At 49.4% G+C, this 25,952-nt stretch overlaps 2 protein-coding genes across 7 annotated transcripts in view; one reads left to right on the top strand and one right to left on the bottom strand.

Annotated features, from left to right (window-relative positions):
• The window catches only part of LOC101923439 (unconventional myosin-XVB), a 28,728-nt gene extending 14,626 nt beyond the window's left edge, over positions 1 to 14,102 (top strand). The window contains exons 21-44 of the mRNA XM_027795723.2: positions 109 to 331; positions 1,852 to 1,964; positions 2,501 to 2,560; positions 2,805 to 2,880; positions 3,395 to 3,513; positions 3,756 to 3,874; positions 4,327 to 4,468; positions 4,606 to 4,717; positions 5,044 to 5,210; positions 5,469 to 5,581; positions 5,689 to 5,752; positions 5,998 to 6,070; positions 6,453 to 6,529; positions 6,901 to 6,977; positions 7,498 to 7,628; positions 8,252 to 8,346; positions 8,642 to 8,719; positions 9,070 to 9,178; positions 9,531 to 9,679; positions 10,097 to 10,224; positions 11,211 to 11,344; positions 11,818 to 11,951; positions 12,387 to 12,527; positions 12,780 to 14,102. Of these exons, the coding sequence (XP_027651524.2) occupies positions 109 to 331; positions 1,852 to 1,964; positions 2,501 to 2,560; positions 2,805 to 2,880; positions 3,395 to 3,513; positions 3,756 to 3,874; positions 4,327 to 4,468; positions 4,606 to 4,717; positions 5,044 to 5,210; positions 5,469 to 5,581; positions 5,689 to 5,752; positions 5,998 to 6,070; positions 6,453 to 6,529; positions 6,901 to 6,977; positions 7,498 to 7,628; positions 8,252 to 8,346; positions 8,642 to 8,719; positions 9,070 to 9,178; positions 9,531 to 9,679; positions 10,097 to 10,224; positions 11,211 to 11,344; positions 11,818 to 11,951; positions 12,387 to 12,527; positions 12,780 to 12,839 (2,694 nt within the window). The 3' untranslated portion in view covers positions 12,840 to 14,102. The remainder of the gene's footprint in view (positions 1 to 108; positions 332 to 1,851; positions 1,965 to 2,500; positions 2,561 to 2,804; positions 2,881 to 3,394; positions 3,514 to 3,755; positions 3,875 to 4,326; positions 4,469 to 4,605; positions 4,718 to 5,043; positions 5,211 to 5,468; positions 5,582 to 5,688; positions 5,753 to 5,997; positions 6,071 to 6,452; positions 6,530 to 6,900; positions 6,978 to 7,497; positions 7,629 to 8,251; positions 8,347 to 8,641; positions 8,720 to 9,069; positions 9,179 to 9,530; positions 9,680 to 10,096; positions 10,225 to 11,210; positions 11,345 to 11,817; positions 11,952 to 12,386; positions 12,528 to 12,779) is intronic.
• Positions 14,103 to 14,718: 616 nt separating this feature from the next.
• The window catches only part of RECQL5 (RecQ like helicase 5), a 39,778-nt gene continuing 28,544 nt past the window's right edge, over positions 14,719 to 25,952 (bottom strand). For 4 of the 6 annotated variants that reach the window (XM_055794800.1, XM_055794801.1, XM_055794799.1 and 1 more), the window contains 12 exons: positions 23,564 to 23,791; positions 21,991 to 22,090; positions 21,486 to 21,522; positions 20,639 to 20,697; positions 20,418 to 20,494; positions 19,840 to 19,933; positions 19,228 to 19,368; positions 18,084 to 18,763; positions 17,806 to 17,884; positions 16,675 to 16,926; positions 16,087 to 16,159; positions 14,719 to 15,962 (listed from right to left, as the gene is read on the bottom strand). In XM_055794800.1, the coding sequence (XP_055650775.1) occupies positions 15,862 to 15,962; positions 16,087 to 16,159; positions 16,675 to 16,926; positions 17,806 to 17,884; positions 18,084 to 18,763; positions 19,228 to 19,368; positions 19,840 to 19,933; positions 20,418 to 20,494; positions 20,639 to 20,697; positions 21,486 to 21,522; positions 21,991 to 22,090; positions 23,564 to 23,791 (1,921 nt within the window). In that variant the 3' untranslated portion in view covers positions 14,719 to 15,861. Of the gene's footprint in view, positions 15,963 to 16,086; positions 16,160 to 16,674; positions 16,927 to 17,805; positions 17,885 to 18,083; positions 18,764 to 19,227; positions 19,369 to 19,839; positions 19,980 to 20,417; positions 20,495 to 20,638; positions 20,698 to 21,485; positions 21,523 to 21,990; positions 22,091 to 23,563; positions 23,792 to 25,952 lie in introns of those variants that run through there. The other 2 variants (XM_055794803.1, XR_008745614.1) reach the window with 2 other exon arrangements.

The raw sequence follows: 25,952 nt of genomic DNA, 5'->3' as shown, positions 1-25,952 counted from the left end.
GCTTGCAGGATTCGACTGCTGCCCTAGGGATGGCTTATAACAGCAGTGTCAGGACAGAGCACAGTAACGCAGAGGATGACTGGGTCAAATGATTTTGTTATCTTGCAGCCACCCTCCCTGCCACAGGAGAAGAAAACACCTCCACCACTCAAGCCCAAGCCAGGCTCAGCTTCCACGTCTATCAAGGAGAAGCAGTTGCCTCTCCTGTCCGTCTTCAGCCAGGAGAGCACCCCACCAGGTTCCCAGGCACCATCTTCTCCCCCTTCTCCCCCACCACTGCCTTTGACTCTCCTGCCTGGGAACCAAGGCTGGCAGGAATCCACAGGGAAGGGTGAGTATTGACTTTACCCGAGTGGGATTTGGTGAGTGGGGGGCAGGGAGGGGATGTGGTTGGGATCAGCCCAGTGGCTTGGGAGAGTCACAGCACATGTTCTGTCATCGGCCACCTGGCCAAAGACTTGCGTGGGCTGTGTGAAATCAGAGAGACTGTCATAGTTCTAGTCTGGCCCAGTAATCAGCATGGCATTTCCCAGCTCTAACTCTTCCCTTTCCTCCCAGTGCAGTGCAGTGCAGAATGTCAGGCACAGATGATGGAGGGGCTGGGTTTGTCTGAAAAACATAGCTAAAAGCAGAAAGGACCTTTGGGCTACAGCTTTATCAAGGTCCAGTTCACAATACATTTTATTGCCTACCTGAAGCATAGTTACTTTGTCAAAGGTGTGATTCAACAGATGGACTTTAGACCAGGGAGGAATGGGAAGCCAGGTAGTTTACTATCCAGATTGCCTGGAGGGACCTTGGAGACAGGCTGAGGAATGAGGGAATGTGTCCCAGAGGGAGAATGAGAGCCTGGGACACCTTGTACATTGGCCACATAAAGACTCACATAAAGATGCTGCCCACCTGAAAAAATGGCATAGCTATTGCTTCTCAGCAGTAGTTTAGAAGTGTTACTCAGTCTTAGGTTTTGCCTCTGAATTTCAGTGGGAGCTTGGAGCCATAATTCATTTTGTACTTCCCTGCTATTTTGGATACATTTACCAATGTATTTCAAGCTGTTTAAAACTCTCATCAGCATCACATTTTTTAACATGCAAGGCACAGTCAGCCAAACACATTACTGAAGGACTCCATCATGCAGCAGCTTCCCTGGTATAAAAGAATTTCCCTGTTTCACCCCCCCTCTCTGTGAAAGTCCTGTGAAAGTAAATCAAACTAACTGAATTAGCCTAAAAAATCCCTATGTGCTTTTGAATAGGGATATAGAAACAGCTGAACCATGGGATCTACCATGTTTCTTGTCTATGAATTCTGAAGATTTGAAAGTTGGGAGTGCTTAAATGAAGACATTCCTACCTCATAAAGCAATGCCTTTGAATGGCTGCCTTCAAACTGAGCCTGTCATGCTCCTGCAGAGAGAAAATCCAGTGCAAGTACTGGTTGCCTTGTACCAGAACTTTTTAGCCTGCAAGCTCACAGGAGAATTTTTATGTCTTTATGAAACCCTTAACAGCCTTTTTATAATGAAGTGAAACTTGTGTCTTCAACCTGAAGCACAGTGGTAGTATTTTGCCTGGGACACTGTGGTCCCTATCTCTGGAGTGTCTCTATTATGAGCGTTGAACTTTGTGGCTACTACAGCAAGTATAAACGCTATCAGAAATGCTGGTACTTAGACGCCGACTGTTCTGTGCATGCATTCACATTAGCTGATCACTGACCTTCAAGAGGGCTCCTGACAGTAATCTTCAGTCAGGCATGTGGTACTGTCCCCTTCCTCTTGGTAGGTCTTTGGCAGGTGGGAAGGTGATTCAGCAAAACCCAATTTAACTGCTCTTTCTCCTCACACAGACTCTGCTGTAACAGTAGAAGATGATGGTATCAAGACCCAGCTGTTCAAGCTCACTACCAGTGTCAGCTTTTCCTATGTCAACCCTGCCTGGAAAATCTTTCTGCGCAAAGAGGTACAGATCATTAGCTGAGGGCTGGCTATGGTGGGAGGGAACTGGTCCCACATTTGGTTAAAATAATTTTTTGTCATAGGCAGCCAGTCTGATATAAAAGCACAAAGATAGTTGTGGGAGGAGGTCACATGAGACAGGAGTCAGAGGCAGGGAAGCATCTCAAAGGGGATCCGGGTCCTACTCTGCCTTACTGGCTCTTGTGTTTCAGTTTCCTTGCTTGTCCTTTCCTTTCTCTATAAAGCACTGAGAAATCTACAAATAAAGTAAATTTGTTGTTACCTGGTGCTTTCCTATTAAAATAATACAAATGTGTTTAAAATCAAGTGTTGGAGAGTGCACTGAACTCACCAGGGTTCATCCCATGGTCTCACCACTTTACTTTTGGTCCTTCACTCCTGGTCTTTCTGTTCACATTCACGGTGTCTTTTCTTTGCCTGTCCTTGGGGATGAATTAACTTCTTTCTGGCAGTGGAGCTATTTCTGAAACATCTGGAAACATCTGTAACATCATTGTTGTTTTTATCCTCCTCTCACAGGTGTTTTACCCCAAAGAAAATTTCAGTCACCCTTATTGTCTGAACTTGCTGTGTGAACAGGTATGTACTGGTGTATGACTCAAGGCCTGTCGTCTCTCTGGGGACAAAACACTCCGTAATTACATTGCACAAATTGCCTTTGCTTCTGCATATCCCTAGCAGTGATGGCCTCTCCTCCAGGTCCGTTCAGTGAAGCCCCTGTTCACTCCTCTCTGAAACTCAGTCTGTTTAATAGCTTTGGATACTCCAGCATAATCAGATGTGGTCTTTTCAGTGGAAGCCTCTCCGTTTCCTTCCTTTGCAGATCATGCGTGACACTTTCTCTGATTCCTGCTTTCGGATCTCCAGGGAAGAGAAGCGCAAGATGAAAGACCTGCTAAGTAATTAACAGCCCCATCATCCCTTCCTCCCTGTGCCCATCCCAGATTTTGATTTGAAATGAGAAACCATCCTCCAAGCCCTTTCAGGCAGGACTTAGGGCAGAGGAGGAATGTTTGTCACTGCAGCAAGCAAGCACATTTGTGTGTGCTGTGTAGTGCAGTGTAGGAATGTTTGTTTACTCTAAATGGCCAGAAAATTGCCCTGAAATTTCTCTGGGCCAGAAAAACTTAGTTCTGGTATGTTTATTGTGGGAAGAGGAAACTGAAGCCCAAGGATGGAATTTTGAGTTGCCTTAAAATCCAACTGTCGTATTTGACAAGAGCTCCATGGAGAGGGGGAGAGAAAATAGTAGTAGACTGGTGTGTGCAAAATAATTTGGTATCCTTTCGCCTCTGCATGTTGTTTGCTGCACTGTAATCACTGAGGGGGACTGGTGTGAATGAGTCCCTGGCCAGAGGGAGACTTGGCCATCTCTGTCTTACTAAGAAAGTATCTGTTTTGTAACCCTGGTAGTGGAGTTCCGGGTTGGCAACAATGTCCAGTCCATTCAGGAGGATGCGATAAAGAAGAGAATTGTACTGGCTGCTCGGGATAACTGGGCTAACTATTTCTCTCGCCTCTTCCCAGTTCATGTGAGTCTTAATTTTCTCAAGACCTTGGGCTTGCTTTAGCTGTGTGGCTTTAGTTCACCTGGGATCTCTTTCTGTCTCCCTGCCTGGCCACACATCAGTCATTCTTCTGTGCCTTATGTACTTCTCTGGGTTTGACACCTCTGTCAGCCCAGGTCCTCCTTCATGGTCATGTGGTAGCATCTTCTTCCCCTGCTGCATCCTGTCCAGATGCTTTGATGCTCTCTGCTGCACTTCTCTTACAGGGGGAAGGGGGAAGCGATGTCCAGATCCTGGGTGTTTCTCACCGGGGCTTGCGGCTGCTGAAGGTGGTGAAAGCAGCTGGCTATAATCCTGAACACCTGAAGATTCTTCACAGCTACAGGTGAGCAAAAGGACACTAGTTGCTGCAGGATAATTTGTCACTTGCAGGATGCTTTCAGAGTGTTAGGAGGCAAACTGAGTGAGCTGAATATTCCCTGGTTGTGCTGTGCTATCTAGGATTGTCCTAAGCTAGTTGTGACTCACTGACCCTCCTTCTAATGAGTTTGGCCATTCCCTTTCCTTCTATCTTGTGCTTTGCTTACGCTATGTGAGTGCTAGGTGAGAGTCAGCTCCACACACGTCATCACAAGACAGGTCCTCAGAGTGGTGTGATGAAAGCCATGAGCAGCCTATGGTGCTGTTACTGTTGTAACACAGTGCTGGTGAAAGGCCACCCTCTGGAGCATGCTGAGGCCTGTCTCCGTTTTCAGTCCTTGGAATGAGCTCCCACCCCCATGAGCTGCGTCCTTAGCTCTGGCAGAAGGAGCCTGAGGATGAAGGCTGTGTTCTCAGCTTTGCAGATGTGCTGTCAGTGGAACTGAAGGGCAACAATGCCCTGGAGTTCTCCCTGAAGACAGAGCAGCTCTTCCTGCGTTCTCCAAAGGCTCTGTGCATCAAGGCCATGGTGGAACTCTTCCTCCAGGAGCTGAGGCAGGTGAGGGAGTGGCTGCAGTGCAGTAGGGAATGGTGGTTTCCCACCTGGACCTGAGAGTGTCCATGGGATGAAATGGTCTGAGTCCTTCACATCCTGGGGATGAGATTTGACCCCCCCCCCTGTCGCTTTTTCCCCAGGATGCCAACTACGTTGTTGCTCTGCGCAGCTACATCGTGGATGACAAGAGCCTTCTTAGCTTCAAGAAGGGTGACCTCATTGAGTTACTGCCCATGCAGGGCATGGAGCCAGGTGAGGGAATTTGTTGAGATTTGCAGGAAAGGTGGGGACTGCGTCCAAGGGCCTGCTGGACCCATGGTGCCCAGATGCCCTACATGCTGCTGTTGAGTAAACCAGAGGAAAGCAGGCTGTGAAGGGCTGGCACAGCCAGCATTTAGCTCTGCCACTCTCTGACGGCAGCCCACCTTGTTCCAGCTGCCATAGTTATAGGGGATGTTATCATAGGAGGCGGGAAAACCTAGTCAGTCTGATGCTCTCCTTTGCCGCTAGAATGCTTGACTGCTCGTTTCTCTTGGTAACTGCCATGGTTCCAGGCTTTTTCTCCCTTGTTTCTGTAGGCTGGCAGTTCGGCTCCACTGGTGGCCGCTGTGGTATTTTCCCCACCAGCTTGGTGCAATTGGCCGCAGCCCCTGATTACCTCAGCACCAGCATGGGGAGATGTGGAGGGTGGCAGAAGAGCGTGCAAGCTTCCCCAGAGAGCAGGAACACTAGCAGGGAGGTGACGGTGAGTTATCCTTGGGGAAGTTCTAGGGGCATATGGCTGAGCTCTCTGGAAGCTGCCAGGGTGGGTCCATGGCCCGGGTAGCATCTGACCTCCTAGGCTAGAGGGAAGATGACTGCTTAAGCCTTGCAGATGGAGACCTCAAATACTGTCATAGTGGGAAGGGGAGGCACCACACACAGATGAGGTCTGGCAGGTGAGAATATGCGCTGCAGTTCCTCAGCTGACTTTTTAGGGTGGGTTTGGGGGCTGTCCCTGCAGAGTTCTGTTCCCAGCCTGACATCAGAACCCAACAGCATCATGCTAGTCCCTGCTGGTGATCATTATACCATGATGGACTTCGCTATAGCCTACTTCCGAGATGCTCAGTCCACGTGAGTAGGCTGTGGTCCTTTCTGAACAGGCATACATATGGCCTGACACACACCAAGCCGTATCTAGGGATATTTCTTGGATTGTATGTTCCCTCTCCTCTGTCTAGGCAGGGATTGAAGGGGACATCTGCTGAAAAGAAGAGTGTAGCTGACCTGGTCCAGCACACTAAGGTGAGCCCAGTCTCTCCCCATGGCTACAGCCAGAATCCCAGCTCCAGTATTGTCTCTGGCTTTGTCCCCACATAGCGACAATGCAGAGAGCAGACCCTTGGCTGCAGTCTCTGGAGAAGTGTAGGTGCCCCTTAGTCTTCAGTGCTACCTGCAAGATACTGGGAGCTTGTGTCTTCTTGTGAAGGCTGCAGCACAGCTCTGCGCAATCTGCCTCCCCAGTTTACCCTTGTATTCTGGCCCTGTAGGTCCCAATCCAGGCATCTTTGCTCCGGTACTCTGACAGTGAGCTGAACGAGCTTGCTACAAAGAACTTCAAGAGTAAGTACCTCCCTAGGACACGATACCACAGAGGCTGGAGCGGGGGTGAGTGGGATGGCCTTGGTGGCCACACATGGGCACACGGGCCCCAGGGCAGGGAATGAAGACTGTGAAAGGAGAGCTCGTTCTAAGGCATTTCTGCAGCTAATAACCACCTGTGTCCATACTGAAAGTGTCCAACAAAATGCACTTTGCCTTGAGTAAAAAGTGTCCAAGAACACACCCTGCCTGGGCTGATGTCCCACTGACCACATGTGTCCAATGCAAGTCTTGTAATAGCCTGCGAGAGGCAGAAAAGCTTTTAGGACATTTTCTAGTCTACTGCCTGCCGTGTGGCAGGATCACCTCTGCTTAGACCCGAACACTAGCTTTTCCTTTGCAGCTCTGATGCGGTTCATGGGAGATCAACCGAAACTCAAGAACCAGAATGAGGTTGAATGCATCTATGAAATCCTTCAGGTTTGTGACCTTCCCCTGGGCAAGGTGCTGAAGCACTGATGGGAATGAAGGGCCAAGACCTCGCTGGGAAGGGCGAGGGCAGGGAGAGTCATAATGCAACCTCCTACGAGAGAAAGGGAGCAGAAATGGAAAGGCTGATTAAAAAACATGGCAGGGAGGGGTTGCATGTAAATGGATCACTGCCTGGATGAGAGCACAACCAGCCTCTCCTTCTTTGGGCTAGATAACACTGGAGACCAGGGGCTGCAACACCCAAACTTTAAGCCAAATTGACAGAGCTCTGGAGCTGGGAGAGAGAGGGCACAGAGATGACCTCAGGCCTCTCTGATGCTCTCTTCCCATCTCTGATGCTGTCTTCTCTCCAAATGCAGCTGTGCAAGGAGAAGGAGAGCTTCCATGATGAGGTCTACTGCCAGGTCATCAAACAGGTCACCCACAACCCGAGCCAGTGAGTACCAGCACCTTCCGATCCTGTGCGTGCACAGCCTGGGGGGAACCCTCTGCCTCACTGCATGGACACCAGTTGCTGAGCACTCAGGAAATCAAGCCAGTCACTGGGTTTGGCATTTTCACTTCAATGGACGTTTGTCTTTGTATTTCTGGCTGCTGATACATCTGGGCCGTGGTAAACATTCCTGGTAGCTCCTGGTAGTGGTGCTGGTCAGAGCCCCAATTTCCTCATCACAGCCCAAGGGAACTGACACAACAGTTAGGGACTGGCTTGACCCCACGCTGCCCTGCGATACAGCAGCAGTGGCATCAGAGTAGCTTTGACTGTTCCCTTTCTTTGTTTGCTGTTAGAATAACTGAATCAATCCCTTCCTCAGCATAAGAAACCTATGACCAAGTGCTGCCACCTCATTTTCTGCCACCTGCCATAGATGTTCAAAAGGACAGAGGCTCGCTTTGAGCTGCCTGGTGTAGGAATTATCTTATTGCAAGTGCCCACAGTTCTTTCTGTTCTACAGGGACAGCGTGCTGCGTGGTTGGTTGCTCCTAAACCTGCTAACTGGGTACTTCCTCCCTTCTAACATCCTGATGCCCTATGCCACCAAATTTCTGCAGCTAGCCGGCAGCGATCCATCTAGCACCCACCAGGGTATGACTGTTTCTGTGTCCTGTAAAATAAACGTCTGCCCCCTTGTTACTAGGGCCCAGTAGTCAAGGAAAGAAGACAGGATCCAGGTGGGGACATGGGTCCAGTGGGAAAATCTCTCTTATGCTGTTAGGCAGGAGAAATGAGCCGGGGTACCAAGGGAGCTGAGCCTGCAGGCAAGAGTCAGCGGTCAGCTTTGTGTCTCTAGTCTTTCTCTTTGCAGAGGTTATTTCCCATTGCATCTTTGCCCAGGCAAGGTGGAACTGTGTCTCAGAAGCTTAGCTTAGCCCTGTGGCTTGGGCCCAGTTTGACAGCTAGACCCTGGGGGAAAGGCAGTCTGTGATCTTCCAGGGTCATCAGCTCTGAGGTATTTGGGTTGGAATCCTGTCAGCGAAGAGGGTTCTAGTTCTCCCACCCTGTCATGCCCCTGTACTCCTGCTGTCTGGGGCTGGCCTCTCATGATCTGGATGTGTCCTGGCAGAGTGGGAGATGAGGTCAAGTCTTTTTGCTCTCCTAGCAGCAGCCTTGGGTTAAATTCAACACAGCCAGGATGACCCAGCACCACAGGACACAATGCTTATTCCTCTGTTTGGCTCGGCACACGAAGCTTTTTCTTTCTCCGGCAGATATAGCCAAGATCTGTCAGAGCAACCTGCGGAAAAATTTCATGTATGGGGGCCGTCGCCACCTTCCTTTCCCGGTGGAGATAGAGGCATTTCTGGTATTGAGGGGCAGAGAAGTGGGGATACTGGGAAGAGAGGGAGGGCAGGGGCTTGCCGGGAGGTGCTACGTGCAGTGTTTTACAGGGGCGGTTAGTGTTCCAAGAAAGGAAATGAAGCGTGTGTCTGCAAGGGGATTGGGAGGTGCCATGCCATGGAGTAGGCAGGGATACGGGCAGGGAGGAGGCAGGTACGATGGGCAAGCAGTGGAAGGCAGAGAATGGGGATGAAGAGGGAGTGAAAATTGTGGGGCTGATGGGATCTCGCATGTCTTGCTGCCTAAAGACTGTTTTGCAGAAAGGGCACAGTGCTCGCCGGCTAGTGATACTGATGCCTGGAGGCATGGAATACCTCACTAGAATCAAGACATTCACGGTGAGTTTTCTGCTTTGAATTTTGTTGTTGATCTGGACTCTGAGCCTCACCAGGGAACTCTCTCATCTGCCAAAACTTTGGGCTTGGCCAGTGCTTCCCACAGCGCTGTGACAGTTTCCCACTCGCTTCCCAGGAATCCCTGTAGCAGCGTGTCTCTGCAGGGCTTGCACAATGCTGGGATGCCTCACCAGCTCAGAATCATGGAATCATAAAATCCTTTTTGGTTGCTGCTTTGTGCGATGGCCAGAGCCATACTGCTGCCCTCCAGCAGGCCCAGCATGTCTAACTGCTCTGGGATGCTTTCGGGCTTGCCTGGCCATGGTATTTATTTGCTTCTTTCCTTGCTTCAGGTGGCCAAGGAGCTCTTGCAGGAGATCTGTGAGCAGATGGGGGCAGGTGAACAGGAAGAGATCTGGGAATTTGTTCTTTTTGCCAGCAGGAGCAACAGCCATAATCTCGGCAAGTAGAGACTAGCATCTAGCTTTGTTCTTAAAGTGGTTTTTCCAACAGGGAGTACCACAGCTACTGTTCCAAGTAGTTCCCGCACCCTTGCTGGCTCTGGGAATGTTCCTCTTCAGCAGTTTCCCTCTGTACTAGGGTTAAGGACTGTGCCTTCTCGGGGGCTGTGTTGCTTGTTTCTGAAAGAGATGTGTCTGTCTGTGTGGGTCTGTGTCCCGTAGAATGGCTTATGCCTGGAGTTGGCAGGGCAGGGTGGCACAGAGGTGTGCAGGAAGGCTCCTGTCCCAGGCCATGGAGCTCAGCCCACTGTCTTGGCACCGAGTGACCACCCTCTCTCTGCATAAACATGTAGATAAAACTGTGAGGCCGATAAGATTGGAGGAGTATCTTCATGATTACCTGCTGGAGGACAAGTTGGTCACTGTGACTTTACGCAGGCTCATCTGGAGGACACCTCTGCACTTTGAGAATAAAATTTATACTGATGTCCATTATGGACAGGTAAGCAACAAGGCCAGTGTGTGCCACCAGGAACCTCCCTAGCGAGGGCTCCCTAGCAGGGGTGGAGTTAAGTGTAAGGGCAAAGGGCATGTCCCAAGGGAGCTGAAGAAGCGGGAGGGCTTTGGCTAATCAGCTTTGTATGCCGTTTCTGGGAATGACTAATAACTGAATTTATGGAATGCAAGGAAGGCAGTGCGCCTGGAGCCCTAGCCTATGAGCTGTACTGTTCCAGACGTGGTTTCTGCAGTTCCGCATGCTCTTCCCAAGCCCAGAAAACCTTTGCTTTTGTGTTACCCGCCTGAGCCGGATGTGTTATCGGCAAGGTGGGATGTGGGTCTCTGCAGCCTGGCACTGCCCAGACCTGCCTGCACCCTCCGGCAGGTGTAAGACAGGCCTCTTTGCTGTGCTGTCCCTCAGGTGCAGTGGGATTACCTGAACGGCAGGATACTGCTGAGCCGCAGTAAGGAAATGGAGATCGAGGTGGGCGTTTTGGCAGTGCTCCAGCACTGGGCCAAAACAGAGCAGCAGAACTCTGTTCCCTCCAGGTATGTCTCCAGGTGGGCCTCTATCTCTGATGGCCAGTGCCACAGGGGTTAGGGGTAGGTGCCTGAATTCGTCTCTGGATGACTGAGGAATGGACAGTTCTAGAGAACATAAGCTACTAATTAACATCACTTAGTGACTGACTTCTGCCCATAATCAAGAAAATTTACCTCCTGTTCACATTCTTAATGTTGACTGTCTCTGATCCACATTTCCTTTTCTGACTCCTCCTAAGCTGAGGGTCATGAGGGTGCCGTGGGCATTTCTTTTGACTGCCATCCATGTGTCTGTAATCCCAAGGGAGCACATGAGTTTATAGCTGGGACGAATGCTCCTTTGTTCTTTCTCACAAGTCCCAGAGTTTTCAACCCTGAGCACCTGAAATTTGTAGTGAGATGCCTAGTGGGAATGAAAATGTCCCTGGTGCTGGAAAGGTTCTGTGCTGCAGCCCTGAGCTGTATTTTCATGCTCCTTCCTTCCTGTAGCCTTACAGACTTTTGACTCAGAGTCAAGGTAATGTCTCCACCAGCTCCTCTTCCAGCACCAGCAGCAGGGGGTGACGGCACAACCCTGCTGGGAATGGGGAGCTCTGTGTAGCACTTCGGTCACACAGGAGCAAGACAGGGTTAGAGTAAGGTGGTGTTCAGCTGAGGCTGCCTGCGAAAGAAACGCCTTGTGGCTTTACTTCCAGGCTACACTCCTCGCTTGAAGAGTTGTCTCCAGAAAGGTGGGATTTCTCCCAGTGCACTAGTCAGTGGTGCACAGCCACCTTCTCTGTGGAAAATGGTGGTCTCACTGTCTGGTGTTTCCTTCCACATTACCCAGTTCAGAAACGACCTGTTGTGCCCTTCCTCTCTCCCTCCACCCTTGCCCCCAGCCATGTACTTGAAAACTGTTGCCACATCCTCTCCTTCCTCCTAATTCCCCTGGGCTGATTTTTTGATTTTAGCTGGGCAGGGGGTGGCTTAGTATCTGCTTGTTGGCACAGGGAGGAGCTGAAGGAGTACACGCCAAAGACCCTGCAGTCCTCCATCAATCCCCAGTCTCTGCAGGACCACGTTGGCATGCTGCTGAGAACCAAGCAGCCCCTCCAGCCACTGGATGCAAAAATTCAGTTCATAGGTGAGGAGACATCCAGATCTGCTTGCCTCATCTATCCTGAGCATGACAGCAGCTGCTCCGAATGCGCTTTTGGGACACTTCATGATTTTGGCAAGGATCCTTGGAGCCTGGAGTAGGCCATGACATAGCATTCCCTAGATTGGCACTTGTTCTCCAGCATGGTGGTCATGGGAGAAGTTCCACCTCTTTTGTAGAAATCTGCAGTAGATTTTCAGAGCTCTGTGCGAGTTGTGTTTTAGTTGATATTCTGGCTGCATGTCTGTTTGCTGGTCAGAAAAAAAACCAGGGCGTCTATTCAGGCTGCTCAGACTGCTGAGAATTGAGCCGGGGGCGGGGGAGGGAGAACTTGTCAATCTTACTGTTTCGTGTAGAAAAGCTTGGGAACTCTTGCAGCTTTTGACCACCTTAGGTTGGTGCAGTGGATCGCTGGCTGGAAGCTGCTGCCTGAAAAGCCACCTTTTGCTTCCTTACAGAGCATGTGATGAAATTGCCTTTCTTTGGCTACAACATCTACTTTGTAAAGAGAGTCAGCGATGACACAATCCCTGTGCCCTGTTTCTTTGGCGTGAATAAAGAAGAGATCATTGTGGTGGATGGCACCACCCAGGTATGCCAGACAATTCCTCCCTAGAGTCTGGAGCCCTGATGTCTGTCAGATATTAACTTTGACTTTTAGAACTTGTGCAGGAAGAGACTGCATTTACCTGCGTCACAGCCACTCAAACAACAGCCCTAGCCCAAAGCAAGTGACACGAGCAGTACAACAGTTAGTACTGCTGTGTGCTCTTTTCTCAGTCCAGTGATCATGGTGAGCAGTAAAGCGAAGTGCAGGTCGCATTCCCGTTTGCCCAGTCTTGCTGGAGTTCTAGGGACATGCTGTCAGCAGGAGCCTGCCGCGTGTTCTGTACACACGGCCGTGCGTCCCAGGCCTTGTCTCAACTTTCAACAGGCTCTTGAGGTGAATCCTCCTTGGTGAGAATCAGATGGCTTTATCTGCAAGGACCGCACCAGAAAGCGTTTTGTGGCTTTTCTCCTTATACAGGCAGTCTCCTGCGTCATTCCGTTGAAGGAGCTGCAGAAGATGCGAACGCTGCAGCCTGTCTCTGACGGTGGGCTTCCCGGCATAGAACTGAACTACGGCTCGGCTGCCAGCCCCAAGGCCATGTGGCTTGAACTGTCACAGGTGAGACCAGCGTGGACCCACAGGTTCCCCCAGCAGTTCAGAAATTGCCCTCAACCACCCAGCTGAGCCTCTGCTAACAGACAGTGCTACTGCTCTCTCGTCCCAGAGCACTGCATTTCCTGGGCCCCAAAGTGCAGATTCGTCCCAGCATGCACCCAATAATTATGGAAAGCGATTTATGGGAATATTTAATGATGAGAAGCAGCCATTTCTGGGGCAGAGAATGACTGATGTGGATTTGTGTTTTGACAGGCTAAAGAAATGTACCACACGATTGTTGTCATCCTGGATAGAAGAGAGTTGCAGCACTAGAGCCTGGGAGGAGGAGAAAGACCAAGTGAAATGGCGCTGTCCTCCCTTCCTTGGGCTTGTTCAGTGCTCCCTGCCCCGTCTTCTGGAGAGGACTCTCCCGAAAGACACCCCTGACGTCAGGCAGTTGCTGTAAGACTGCCACCGCAGTGTGTGCTGCTGGCCTGGCCCGTGATCGCTCCCCTGCATGACCTGCCCCTCAGTCCCCCAGTGCTATTCCATGACCCAACGCATGCCGTGGCTAACGCCACCAGACACGCTTTCCACACCGTGGCTTTTTCCCAGCCTGTTCCAACACGGAGCAGCTGAACAGGTGCAAGTGACTGCTTTAGGCTATGCAGTGTGGGACTCCTCTCTGCTTTTTTTGATTAACACAAGCGGAGACTGATGCTTGCTGGGGATGCGTGTATGACAGTGCACAGCTGAGGCTACGAAATGACTGCACTGGCTGCTGCTGTGTTCCGTGGTGAGCTGCTTCTCTGTATTGCTATGCAAGAGGCCCTATAGCAGGATCGATGAAGCAGGAGCTTGTAGAAAGCATCTTAATTGCAAAGCAGATCAGTGTTAATATAGTTAACACATGCTGGGGTACAGATTGAGCTGCAATGGTAAGAAAGTGCACTGTTAACTTGATTTTTTATTTCTTACTGACATAATCATATGCATGTGTTTCCCTGTACTATAAAGAAGTCAATCATGTCCGTGCAGCTGTCACACAAACGATGGCTCCATGCCCATGGAGGAAGCGTATTTAAATGGAACTTGTATTACAGCAGGGGAGAGTATCCTGGCTTGTACAAAAATGCTAATTTATTTTTAGTGCTACAGCTACCCACCGAACTGAAAAGTATCTGCATTTTAGGAGACTGCAATAAAATAATCCTGCAGAGATGGCTTGAAGCTCTGACATGACAGGTACTGGTTTACATCTAACGCGAGAAGACTGACCTGCAGGCAGCTGGCAGAGCTTGCGGAACAGGTTGTCACTGCTGGCGGGGAAGGGGACAGATCGGCGGGTGCTCAGTGCGAGCCGTGATGCCCAGCCAGCTTCCTGCCGGTCGGCTGATGCCGGCAGTAACTGCAGCATCTGCCCTGTCAGGAACTTCCCTTCACGTACTGTTTGCTGCAGCCTGTGGAGTCTAGAAACACGTTCCACCCCCTCCTCCCTTCAGCAGTGCTACTGCAAGGCTATGTAAGGCACCACAGCACCGTGACAGACTTTCTTTCATGAAGTTTTCTTACAAGAATAATGATGATAGCTGGAGGTTAACTTACCCTTCTTCCCCCTCTCTTTTGCTGAGCTTTTGCTGCCTTACATAGATGCAGAACTCACCTGGTTAGACATGCCCTACAGTGTGAGGAAACACAACCCCGTGCCCTCACCAGCCTTTTGGGAGCCCCCTGAGTTACAAGGTAAACAAAGTGTTTCTGAGTTCACCCAGGCAGCAGCTGAACTCCAGAAGCACTGAGCTCTGGACAGACAGTGACCCCACTGAAGAGGCTGATGGAACAGGAGTTTTAATGGGAAGGGAAAACAGAAGCCAGCCAGCAACAGCTGAAAAAGACTTCTATTGCGTAGAAGGCTTCTGGTAGGGCCCTTTGTCCTTCGGTGAGCAGAGCAAGCTGAAGATCTAAGTCACTTTGGAGTTAAGTGTTTCCAGGTTCTCCTTCTGGTTTCACCTGGAGAAGGCCTGCAGCTTAAAGGGCCGGAGGCATCTGCTGGCCCATGCTTCCCATCCACCCCATCCCAGGGTTCCATTTCTTAGCTGTCCAGATAAGAAAAGAGCTTTTATGTCTGTGTTCCCAGTGACAGAGTCTTAATGTGTCTAAGGCCAGTTTGCATGACTGAGTGGTAAGAAAAAGCTTCCAGGAAGAGGCCATAGCAGCTACAACATCGTTTTATTGTCAGTTCCGCACATACTCTTCAGTACATTTAAAAAAAAAAAAATACATCTGTTGAGTACAGTGATCCAAAAGCCTGTTTGATGGCCTCTCAGGCTGCAGATTCCTCTAGCAGCGGCAGTGCCTGAGGCCACCAGCCTCCATGGCATGGAACAAAGGCAGAACCCAACAGAAACCCACCACAAAGGACTCCTTCCAGGGAGCTGGGTTATTTCAAGCCCGCTGATACCCCAGGGTTCAGGTCCTTACATAAATATAGCAGCAGAGGCACCACAGCGGCAATCTGAGGGCCACAGCAGTACCTTAACCAGCTGTAACAGCAGCGTTGCCCTCCTATTGCAGACTGTGGGCGAGGCACAGGAAGCAGATATGGCTTTAGGGGTTACAAGCAAATGCTGGAAAAGTGTTGGCAACCTCGGTGCCACTATTGGAGAGATTAATACTGAAAAAGCATCACCGCCTAAGTTAAAGGGCAGGCAGAACTAGACAAAGTTAAAAAAAAAAGTTCACATTAAAAGAAAAAGCGTCTGAGTTTCTCCACCTTCAGAAAGTAGGCACTGCCCGCATGGTAAAACCAAAACGCTCCCCTCCTGCCCTTCAAGGGAAAACATTCCATCCAGGAACTCAACCATCAAGTTTGTCATTGGCAGCCCTGAGCAAAGCATGTGAACTTGTAGCATAAGGCTTCTATTGGTAACACTGAAATAAAAACTAAGAGACGGGGGAGCAAGGGGAGGAGCCATCTAGGAAGCAAGGTGCCGTCCCAAAGCAGAGTCCCAGTGGGGAAGTCTGAGCCCCTCCCCGACTGCTGCCGGGAGCAGAGGCTGGAGGTGCTGCAGATCGCCTGAAGCAGCAGCCCCTAACCCACGCAGCAGATGCAGCCGTCACACCTCTTGGCAAGAGGTACCAGAGGGCTTCGGTGCCCCAGTTATGGGAGAAACTCCGTAAGTTCACAGAAACTGGTGTCCTGGAAGTATGCGCCACTAATGACAGAAGTGAGCAAAACTGCAGTGGGAAAAGAGAGCTCGCTTCTGCAGTTCCACAAACCTCTCCCTGGCTGAGTTCTTCAGGATCCCTTGGTCTCACTGCTGGAGGAAGGAAGACGGCCAACACGACGCCGGGATCAGCTCTCTGAGCTCTGCCGCTCCTGCCAGTCTCTCTCACTCTCACACCTGACCCTTGTTTTGAAAAACTCTTTGATGAGTCTCTGTGCTTCCTCCTTCACTGCAAGAGAGGAAGCACCACCTTTGAGATGACGCTTAAGACACCTGCCCCCTTTAAAGCCATCGATCCATTCAGCAGCGACAGGACCCAAGATCCCTGGCGCTCTCCCCAGCTGCCAACTCACCAGTCTTGCGGGCAGGGTTCTGCTCTTCGGTCAGTAAGTGAGACAGGTGCCGAGCAAAGCCCTTAAACAGATCCTGCAGGGTTGGGGAAGACAAAGAGCAGAAAGCAGACATCGGTTACCTCACCAGGCTGTTTCCACGTTTGTCTTGCCCTAGCGCAGGCTGGCTGTACCACACACCATAGATTTAGACTACAGGAGTGTTGCAAACCTGCAAATACACCTGACCCGGCAGTGCTGGAGAAGCACACGCACACACACGCTGCCTTGCGGAACATATCGGCTACACCAGAACTGAACCTGATCTGTTGCCACTCCACAGGTGGGAGTTCTTAAAAACATGCTGGAGTTTATGGTGAAAAAACGAACAATCACAAACAAGCAAGGAACCAACACGGTACCACTCTCCACCACACACAAACCCTTTCTGGGGAGAGGCGAGTCGCTGCACCGAGGGTCACTGAAACAGCACGTACCAAGCCGTGACTTGGAAATTAAATGTATCCAGATGATCTTCCCCTTCTCCCATCCCCGGATCACCAGGGAGACGCAGTCTCCTTCTGCTAAAGAGGGTCTTGAGCTGTGCCCTACCTTGGAAGCAAATTTGCCACCCTTGTAGAATGGGGTCAAATATTTGACAACGATGTCTGCTGTCTCTTTGAGGGACACGCCTTTGGTCACTGGCTGCACAGTCTTGCTGGTTCCTTCCTTATTGCACTCCGATAAGTTCGGATCAAAAGTCACCTTCTTCTTTGTTGGACCAACACTTTTGCTGTCTGGCTGAGACAGAATGGAAGATTTTGCCACTGTCCGTAGCCGCTTTGCTGCGGGACTTTCCATATCCTGGAGATGGGACAGAAGAAAACCAAACCCACCAATTCCTGTGGCAGCGTGACACTTCCAAGCAGCCACCCCCTTCTGAGAACATGAATCTTCGCAGCATCCTGCAGGCTCTCCCTGGAGCGAATACCTTGCAGGAATCCACGTAACCCGTTTTACTGTGCAGATATAATACACTATTTCTCACACAAAGGCACTTTGAGGAAAACCCTTTAAGACTACCCCACTGAGAATTACCCCGTGCTCTTATTGGGGCAGCTAATTGCTAGACCCCGTCCTATACAGGAAAAGCTGACAGGAAAAGATTTCCCAGGATATCTGCTGAGAATACGCCCCTTGGGAAGAGCCAACCACTTGAGGAGTGCCACACTCCTGTGCAATTTGAGAGAACAAGGAGACTACACTGTTCAGTAGAGGCAGTTACCAGCAGTCTCAGATGCCAAATGCAGAAACAGAGACCGAATGGCAAGGAAGGCTGTGAGCACGGCTCTTTCTGAGTGCTCCTGTGTGTCACTGGGCTGGGGTTGCTCCCTTGGCCTGAGAAAGCAACTTGCTAATTATAGGTAGTTACAGATCTGCAGGGGGTGGAGAGACTCATTCCAGGCAGGTCATCAGCAAGGGTACGGTCACACGTGTTGCAGAGAAGAGGAAACAAAGCAGCGCGGAGGGGAAGCTTTCCGCTGCAGCCGGAGCTGCTGGCGCTGGCCCAGTGGGCGGCAGGCGGACACCAGCAGTGCAATGCAGCTGCGGTTCTCCTCTCTGCTGCAACGGCAGCTGGGCCCTCCCCAGATAAATAACACCGTCAGGGTGTAGTTCAGACCAGAGAGAAACGCGGCACAAGACGAGCAGAATAGAGGAAATTAGCATCCACTGAAGTCTTACCTCATCTGGTCCTGGTCGCTTCCCACACTCGCCTTCCCCAGCAACAGTTAGCTCCGTTTCTGTGACATTTTCGGCAAAACTAGTGGGAAGAGCAGAGAGAAGGCCACTCTTAATCGTTCTACAGCGAAGATACTGTCAGTGGCCATGAGACTCAATGTGGTAAAGCCCGAGTCTGCCTCACCAGCCTAGAAATCTAATACGGATTCCCGGACAAGGCTGGTGCGACTCTGCAGCTCATTAACAGGGTAACACAGGGAGCAGAGAGATAGAGATTTTACCTGGATTTTACATCAATTTCCTCTTGAAGGAGTTCAGATTCAGCAGCCCGCTGGGTCTCAAAATCCTCCTCTCTCTCAGTCAGTGTTAGTTCTGTCTCTCCCAGTTCTTCATTCTCTCCCTGGGACTGTCCAATCACATCTCCTCCAAAGACATCTTTGTTTTCCTGAGGTGTTGGTTTCTCTTGACACACGCTTTGAGAAGAAACCTGAGGTAGTGTGCTTGCAGAACAACCATCTTCCTTTGCTGAGCTGCAACTTTTGGCTTTAGACCCACCTTTGGGGAGGGAGAAGAATTTGGAAATATCCTGTGATTCTTTTTTAGCTGCTTCTGCGAGCATTTGCTGCTTCTTGCTAGGTTTGGACTTCTTTGCAGGGCCCTCCCCAAGGGCAGCTTTTGTGTCTGTGTCCGGACTGGGTTGCTGTCCTTTCTTTTCAGGAAGGAGCACTTCTGCCCCAGCACTCTCACACATTGCTTTGGTTGCTATTTCTTTCTTCTGGAGAACAGCATTTCTGGTGTCCAGTTCCAGACTCCAGTTGCTGTTGTCTTGCCGACTTGCACAATCTCCTTCTTTTTTGACAGGGTTTGCATCAGTCCCCTCCTGGACCTTCAGCAGTTCTGAAGCTGTCTGGAACAAGCTGGATTTCTTTGGAAATCCTGCTCCCACACGCTTTGGTTTGAACTAGGGAGAAAGGAAGAAGAAACTTTGGATGTAAAAGCATTAAGGAAACCCTGTGTGCAGAACCCTGAAAGGAGCTCAGTTTCTGTACACAATACACCAGTGTGTACAGCCATAAGCTGGGGAAGGTTCTAAATGTGACTTATCATCATAATCATTAACCGAGACATCAGAGAAATGGATTAGGTTAAAGTCATAGGCCTGCAGTAAGAAAACAGACAGCATCCCTGGTTAGAGCAAAATGAGAAAAACTTACTTAACTTATGGCCTGCACACAAATTATAATCACTAACAGGAACCAGCATGACTAGTTGATCTCACTCCAGAAACAAACAACAGACAGGAAAAGCGACTACAATAGAAATATACAGCTATGGCCACAGAAGGAACCTAAAATAAAATTATAAAAAAGCAGACAGACAAAGCGCACCATTCCCTCCTTGTCTATCCCATCTGTACCTACTCACCGAGTAAACCTGGGACGCAGGGAGGAAATCCTCTTCTGCTGGAGGCCCAGATTTTGTTTCCAAGCTGCTATTGCCACCAGTTCCAGACCCAAAGAATGAGAACAACTCTCCTTGTTTTGAGGCTTTGTTGATTTCTGCTACCTGAAAAGAGAACAGAAAGAGTCTCTAGTGGCCAGAGATCTTGATGCATTCCTGCCTTTGTACGTACTAAAAGCCATAGAGGCAAAATAAATGCCTCCCCTGGAGAGACACCTATCTCAAGAACAGAAACATCTTCAGAGAGACTTATGGCAATCAGCTAACCTAAACCAAGGCTTCTCCATTGTCAGCAACAGTCTGAGGAACTCCCAATTCCCTTCATTGCTAGACTAGAAGATAACTGGATAAGCTTGCACTGCTATGTAGGTTTCCGGAGCCTGTAAAGCCAACAAAGATGTGAAACCAACGTGATTCTGAGCCCTCCAGGAAACAAAATCAAGACGAAAGATTTGGAAGACATCCAAGGCAAAGCAGAGCTTCTCCTTCATCTTTCCCACACAAACTTTACCCTGTTTGCCCTTAAGCTGAGGCCACACCGCGTTCAGGGGAACAGCAGCAGACGCATGGCCCTACCTTCTTTAGCACAGTTGCCTTGTAGGAGTTGGCCATTTTACTGGTTCGGAAAGCTTCATACTCCAGTTCCACAGCACAGGCGTGAGGGTCTGACCTGTAACACAGGCTAGGGTGATTTCTGGCAAGACACACTTCTAGATCTGCAAAGGGAACACTAATGCTTAAGCATCTCTCACAAAGTACAAAATTCCCTCCCTCCGGTGCGAGAAGAAGTGATAACTTCCAAGGAAGTCCCAAGGGATGCAGCAAGGAATTGCTGGAGAATGGAAAGGGTGTTGAAAACAAAGTTTTAAAACGAAGTCTCAGTGTCCGCTTGCCCAGTTTGAGAAGTACACTATCCCCATCTCGTGGGACAGGGAAGAATTGCGACTCCTACCATCCAGCTGATTTAGCAGAATCGAGACAGGAATCCTCATTATCTGATCCTGAACATCACTACGAGAAGGATGCGGTTAAGCAAAACCACATCCTCGGGCCAGATAACTTAAAAAGGTAATGAGAGTGGTAACGCTGCTCAGGGAAGCTTAGGCCCTGTGTTAAGGGACTCGGTATGTTACCCCTTTTCTCTCATCTCATACCCTTTTCCTCCTCCTGCTGGAACCTTTTGATTGGTGCTCAAAGCTTCTTCCAGCATCTTCAAGCAGTGTTCCCGTCCCTAGGAAACATGGGATACAGAATGCTCTACAGAGGTCACAGTGCCCCTTGGACTTCCATCCCTGAAGGAGTAAGAACAGGGCAGGCAGAATCTTTGTTGTTCTTTGCAAGTCAACAAGATTGATGGTTAACCAGCCTCTCCTACCTTCACGGTGAGCTTAGAGATTCTCCTGCTGAAGGCATCCTTCAAGGGACAGTCTGCACCTACCACAAAAGAGGCATTTATTTGGAAAAGGCGTCATAGCAGGGCTGGGGCTCCTGGAAACATCCCAACTGTCACTGGCAGGGTTGCCAGTCCAGTACTGCTCGGCATGCTCCTCCCTGCACAGTCAACCCCCAGCACCACTGCAGTCACCCTTTAACCCGGAGAAATTAAACTCCAAAAGAGTAGGCAGAAGCCACAGTGAGATTTTTCTTTCTGGATGAGAACATCTACTTTGCCACTTCATGGCTAACAGCTTTCCAAAACCTCCCTCCCTCAGGAAACCCTTTTTCAAGGAATCCCGGCTCTTTGAAAACTCAACTCTTTTCCCCTCCCCACAATACCAACCAAAAAAAGAGAAGAGGCTGAACAGAGTAACATGACCTACCAGGTGTTCTTTTACAACAGCGTAAGAACTATGTTGCTAGACAGGGCCCCAGTTAGTACAGTTACAAATGGCAAAGTTTTTCAGCAGTTTCCTTACGGCCCAATTGAATACTGCTGCCTAAGCACCGCAGAAGCAGCTTACAAAGTCAGGTTAGACAGAGTTTTCCTTCTCTTTTGCTTATTTGGACAAGCTGTTCAGAAAGGTGCATTCCATATCTTCACCCCAACCAAAGCTAAGCTCTGATCCATCTCCTCCAGCAAAGCCTTCACAGCCAAAAGTCTAACCTCTGCGCCTAGGGACTGACACCTCCAGTGTTGATGCTACATAAATTACATGCAGCTGCAAAATGCAAGACTTTTTTCTCCCAAAGAAAACCCACTATAAATCAAAGGAGATATTTACTTGGAGGAACAAAATCTTCCTTTTCTGGTTCTTTGCCCTGGAATAAAACAAAGATCAGTCAGACATTTCCATTCCTGCAACACACATGCTGGTCTAGAAGCATAAAAGACGCATTTTATACCCCTGCTCCAAGGAAAATTAATGCTGAAGTTACAAAGGTACTGAAAAGGCACCAAAATACAGGTAACGAGACAAAGAATGAGAATCAAAGTCCAAAGTTCACTTTGCTATAGGGATATGCAAGAGAAGCTGAATGGGGAAATCTGGTTTTATTAATATCAGAGGTATTAAAGACAACAGGATCCTCTTGATTAGCGTTTCTTCATATTATAGGACTGGCCCAGAATATGGAGAAAACAGCAAAAGCAGAGGTGCAAGAAGTAAGAAACAGAACGAGCAACAGCAAGATGCAATAATTTACTTCCACTAATGCCAGGAAGCCTTTATGTCTGTAAGGCAAGCACACAGCAATCTGTGAATGTCTCGCAAAGGGACACCAACTCACCTTGCGCAGACTCATCTGCTTTCTGTAGAAGTTGTTCCATTCCCGTTTCCGATTCTCTTCATCTGCTTCATCCCCATTCCCACTGCTTTCTTCATCATACCTGGAGAAGGCGGGAAAACAAGAGGAACAAACAATTCTGTAGCTGCAGCATTAACGGGGGGACAAGCTTTGGAGAGCCTAGGTTCTCCCAGTATTTACAAAGATGATGTATTTCACATCCTTTCTGAACAATTCTCAGCTTTTAGTTTCACTACCATCCCTCAACCGGAACAGTAGTGGGTGTCGTCCAAAAATTCACGGGATTTGTTAATCCCATGAACTACTAAACAGCAGCATGAACTAGTAGCACATAAGTAGTGCTCAGAGAACAGAGGGCTCCATTTCAGGAGCTCTGCCTGATTCTCCCATGAGACTGAGGACTCACTGCCTTACATCAGGTACCCCATCTGTCAGTCACTGCTGCTGGGTACTACTGGAGCAGAGACAGCAGAAAGGACAAAGCGTCCGTTCCTCAGACACTGTTGTATTAAATGAAAACCCCATCACTAACACGCTGACAGGCAGCAGCTGATTCTTGCCAGATGTAGCCCAAGAGCTTAGTGCCTTCCACAGCTGCCACAGCCCAAACTGACAGGTATTACAAATCAGAGCTTTAAGGCTGTTGACCATGACAATGTCCAAGCCAAAGCTACAATCCAGTCAGGTTCAATAAATCAAGTGGCAGTGTGCTGTACATCAGCATTGGCCGCGTCTTTTCAGGTCCTGAGATCAAACACGGGCTGAGGTCACAAGGACGCCAGTTTCCTGACTCGGCTGGACTTGCCTGCAGAGCAAAGCTTCCAGTCTCAAGCTGTTTAAGGTAAAGCAGAGGGCTAGGCCAGCCGACAGCTCTGTGCATCCTGACAGCTTCACGGGCAGGGCAGAGCGCGAAACCTGCGCCCAGACAGAGCTGCACGGTTGCTACAGCTCAGCCAGAGGACAAGGAAGAAGAGAAGTTGCCATCTCCACACTGCTAGGCGTCGTACAGAATTAATCATGTTTCCCACTGCACATCTTCCTTTTGCTGTCAGCCCGATAGGGAAACACTAAACTTTAGCAATCTGCAGCAGCAGCTGACACTGGCACTCCATTACATCCTCTGTGATGACTAAGTCCTGTCAGTGGCCCCCCAGCCTGTTGGCCCACAGACAGCCACGCTAACGCAGGAATGATCTGTGGACAATGTCATACTGTGCTGTCACTTGGTCTCAATTTAAACATTTTTGACCCTTGTGACTGTGAACAGGCTGAGCCCCGCTTACTGCTTCCAAAAAACTTCAGGCTAGTTTATTGAACCAGCTACATTCTGCAGGGCAATTCTTAGGTCAGTCGAAACAGCTTTTGGCTCTTTGAGACATGAATGTGATCAAGGCTGCCAAAATGTGTGGAAAATGAAATTCCAGCTCCTGCTGCCAGAAGTTACAGGAAAATACCACCACACGTGCTGAAGATAGAGTGGCTGGGCCTGCAGCAGGGAGATGCTCTCTTCTCTCTGGTAGCTTCTATGGGCTGAATTCAAGCTACTAATACAGACCTGCTAAAACCTCTGCAACCTCTTCTCCCGCCTTCATACAGCTCTGGGTCATAGCTATCCCAGGAGGAACCTGTGGGCCCAATGCAGGTTTTGCCCCAGCTGTTGCTGCAGCGCTCCAGTGACTCCAGTTGCCTCTTCACTGCCCCCGGGTTCTTGCAGTAATCGCAGCATTTGTTACAAGGTGGAGTGCCATCACCAAAGTACCTCGCTATGGCAGCATGGCGACATCTAGGAAACAAAAGGGGAAATGATCCGGTAAATATGTTTATAGACAAGAACTCCACACCCCAAACACAAGGTGTCCTTTGATAAAGACTTGAGTCTTTTTTTGCAGAGAATGCCTATTCCAGCAGGATTCACAGGGATTAAGCCCTGGAGCAGAACTGGGGTCTGTTCCTGGCACCTTGCACAAGGTCTCTCTGCCTCCATTTCCCCACATGTAAAACAGAGTGGTGTCAATCTCTTCTGCTAAATGCCTTCTGATCTTTGAGCTCTGCAAAAGGCACAGCGGATGAAATATGCATTGTTGGCCAAATACATTCCACGTCCAAACAGAATGGCTCTAGGAGAAACACATAAAGAGGTCCTGTTGATCGCTACACCTCAGAGTATGTCTGTGTATTTCATACTGGAGAGCTTCTAATTTTATTGTATTTGAAGGTGAAGAAATCCACATTTGAAGAAACAGAAATGTATATTAAGTCACAGAAACAGACCGAGGTCACAAGGGAGCACTCTTCAGATAATACAGCCTGGGTCTCCATCTGCTAACACATGCTTCAGATCAGCAGCCAAAGTTCCAGCAGAGTCCTACATCCCTGAGAACCAGTCCATTTGCTCCCACAGCACTGTACAACCAGTTCTACCAGTCCTAGCAAACTAGCCATGTGAAGATGATTAGATTCTTCCAGGAATCTTCAAAAGATTTCTGGCAGACATCAGTGCTTTTGGGTACGTAAAAGAGTTTGGTGACAGAGATATGCTTGTTAGCAATACAGGCAGGAAGTAATTTCTCTTCTAGAATACTCCCTGACAAACTAGTGAAGACGCTGATTTTGCTAGATAAAGAAGAACCAGGTGGTTACTGTTTTTTCTTTAAGAAAGCAGGCAGAATTTAGAGGCACTTTTTAAAACTGATTTCACAGCAGAGGTGGCAAGTTGTCTTTTTAACTGAAATACTAGATAACACAGAAACACTTACTTCGTCATGCATTTAAGAGATCAAATCCTGCAGCCGAGCAGCAGCAAGAGTTATTTTAAGAGAATTATTTTACTGCAAGGAAGAACAAGTGGAGATTTTTCTCCTTTACCAAGGAGTGCCCTAGCTGGCTTACCAACTTTGTCTGCAAAAAGTGGGTCACAGAGGGGAAAAGTAAGAGAGTGAGCACTTCATTTATTCTTATTATACACACTTTAAGGCATGTCTGAACTTGCCAGAGATCTGACAAATGCAGTTTGCTTCTTAACTTGCGCATGTGTGCGTGTGTCTGGGGGGAACACAACTGTATGTCTACCAAAGCATCACAAACAAACCCTGCAAGGGTCTACAGCAGCAGCGGGCTCACTCATTCCCACGGCCTGCGAGGGTAATTTACTAAAGCAGAACAGCGAGTGAAGCAGCAAAGCAGCAGGTTACAGACTACTGTCGCTACAGCAATGAAGTGTGTGTGCCGAAGCGCGAAGGACCTGGCGCTGCTCAGGTAAGGAGGGCTGCAGCAGCCGGAGGTTGCGCTGCACGGTCTAGGGCACTGAAAGCCTAGAGAGGGCTGCTACAAAGCTGGCTTTATATCCCCCTGCAGAGCCACACTGACTCGCTCTCATCTTGCACTCAAAGAGCTCCTTTCACATGGTGGGGAAGGGTGGGGGGACCGGGATGGGGACAACACATTCGATCCCCTTGTCCTGCCTTTCCAAAAGAACTACTGGTGCTGCCTGTCCTGCCAATGCAACGTGACTATAGAAATGTCAGCAAGCTGCAAGTCAGCTTTTTGTTTCCCCAAAAGAAAACAGGCAGGCATTCTCATTAGTCCACGTCTCTTTCTCTCGCACGCACTGATTTGTATTAGAGTTCATCGAGGCGTACAGTAATGGCCAAGCCCTCTCCTCACTCCTACAGCCTGCTCACCAGGCTTGTGCTGGGGAGGGACATCCACACACACCTCTGTCCCCTCATGCAAACCAGAGAGATGCCCCAAGGGAGGGCTTTGATGGAAGCAGAGATCACCTCTGTAGTCACTGGAATTTCGTTCTAGTTTCTAACCAACCAGACTTGCAAAGCCAAGCCCTCTCCTTCCAGCCCCCTGTAACTGCCTATACCCTGAAGAGTTACCCAAAACCAGGGCCACAGCCCCACTTCAGCCAGTGGCGCTCGTGAGTTGGGTCATAACGG

Source organism: Falco peregrinus, chromosome 2 (assembly GCF_023634155.1).
Source record: "Falco peregrinus isolate bFalPer1 chromosome 2, bFalPer1.pri, whole genome shotgun sequence".
NCBI lineage: Eukaryota > Metazoa > Chordata > Aves > Falconiformes > Falconidae > Falco > Falco peregrinus.
This window is presented reverse-complemented; position numbering and strand designations above follow the sequence as displayed.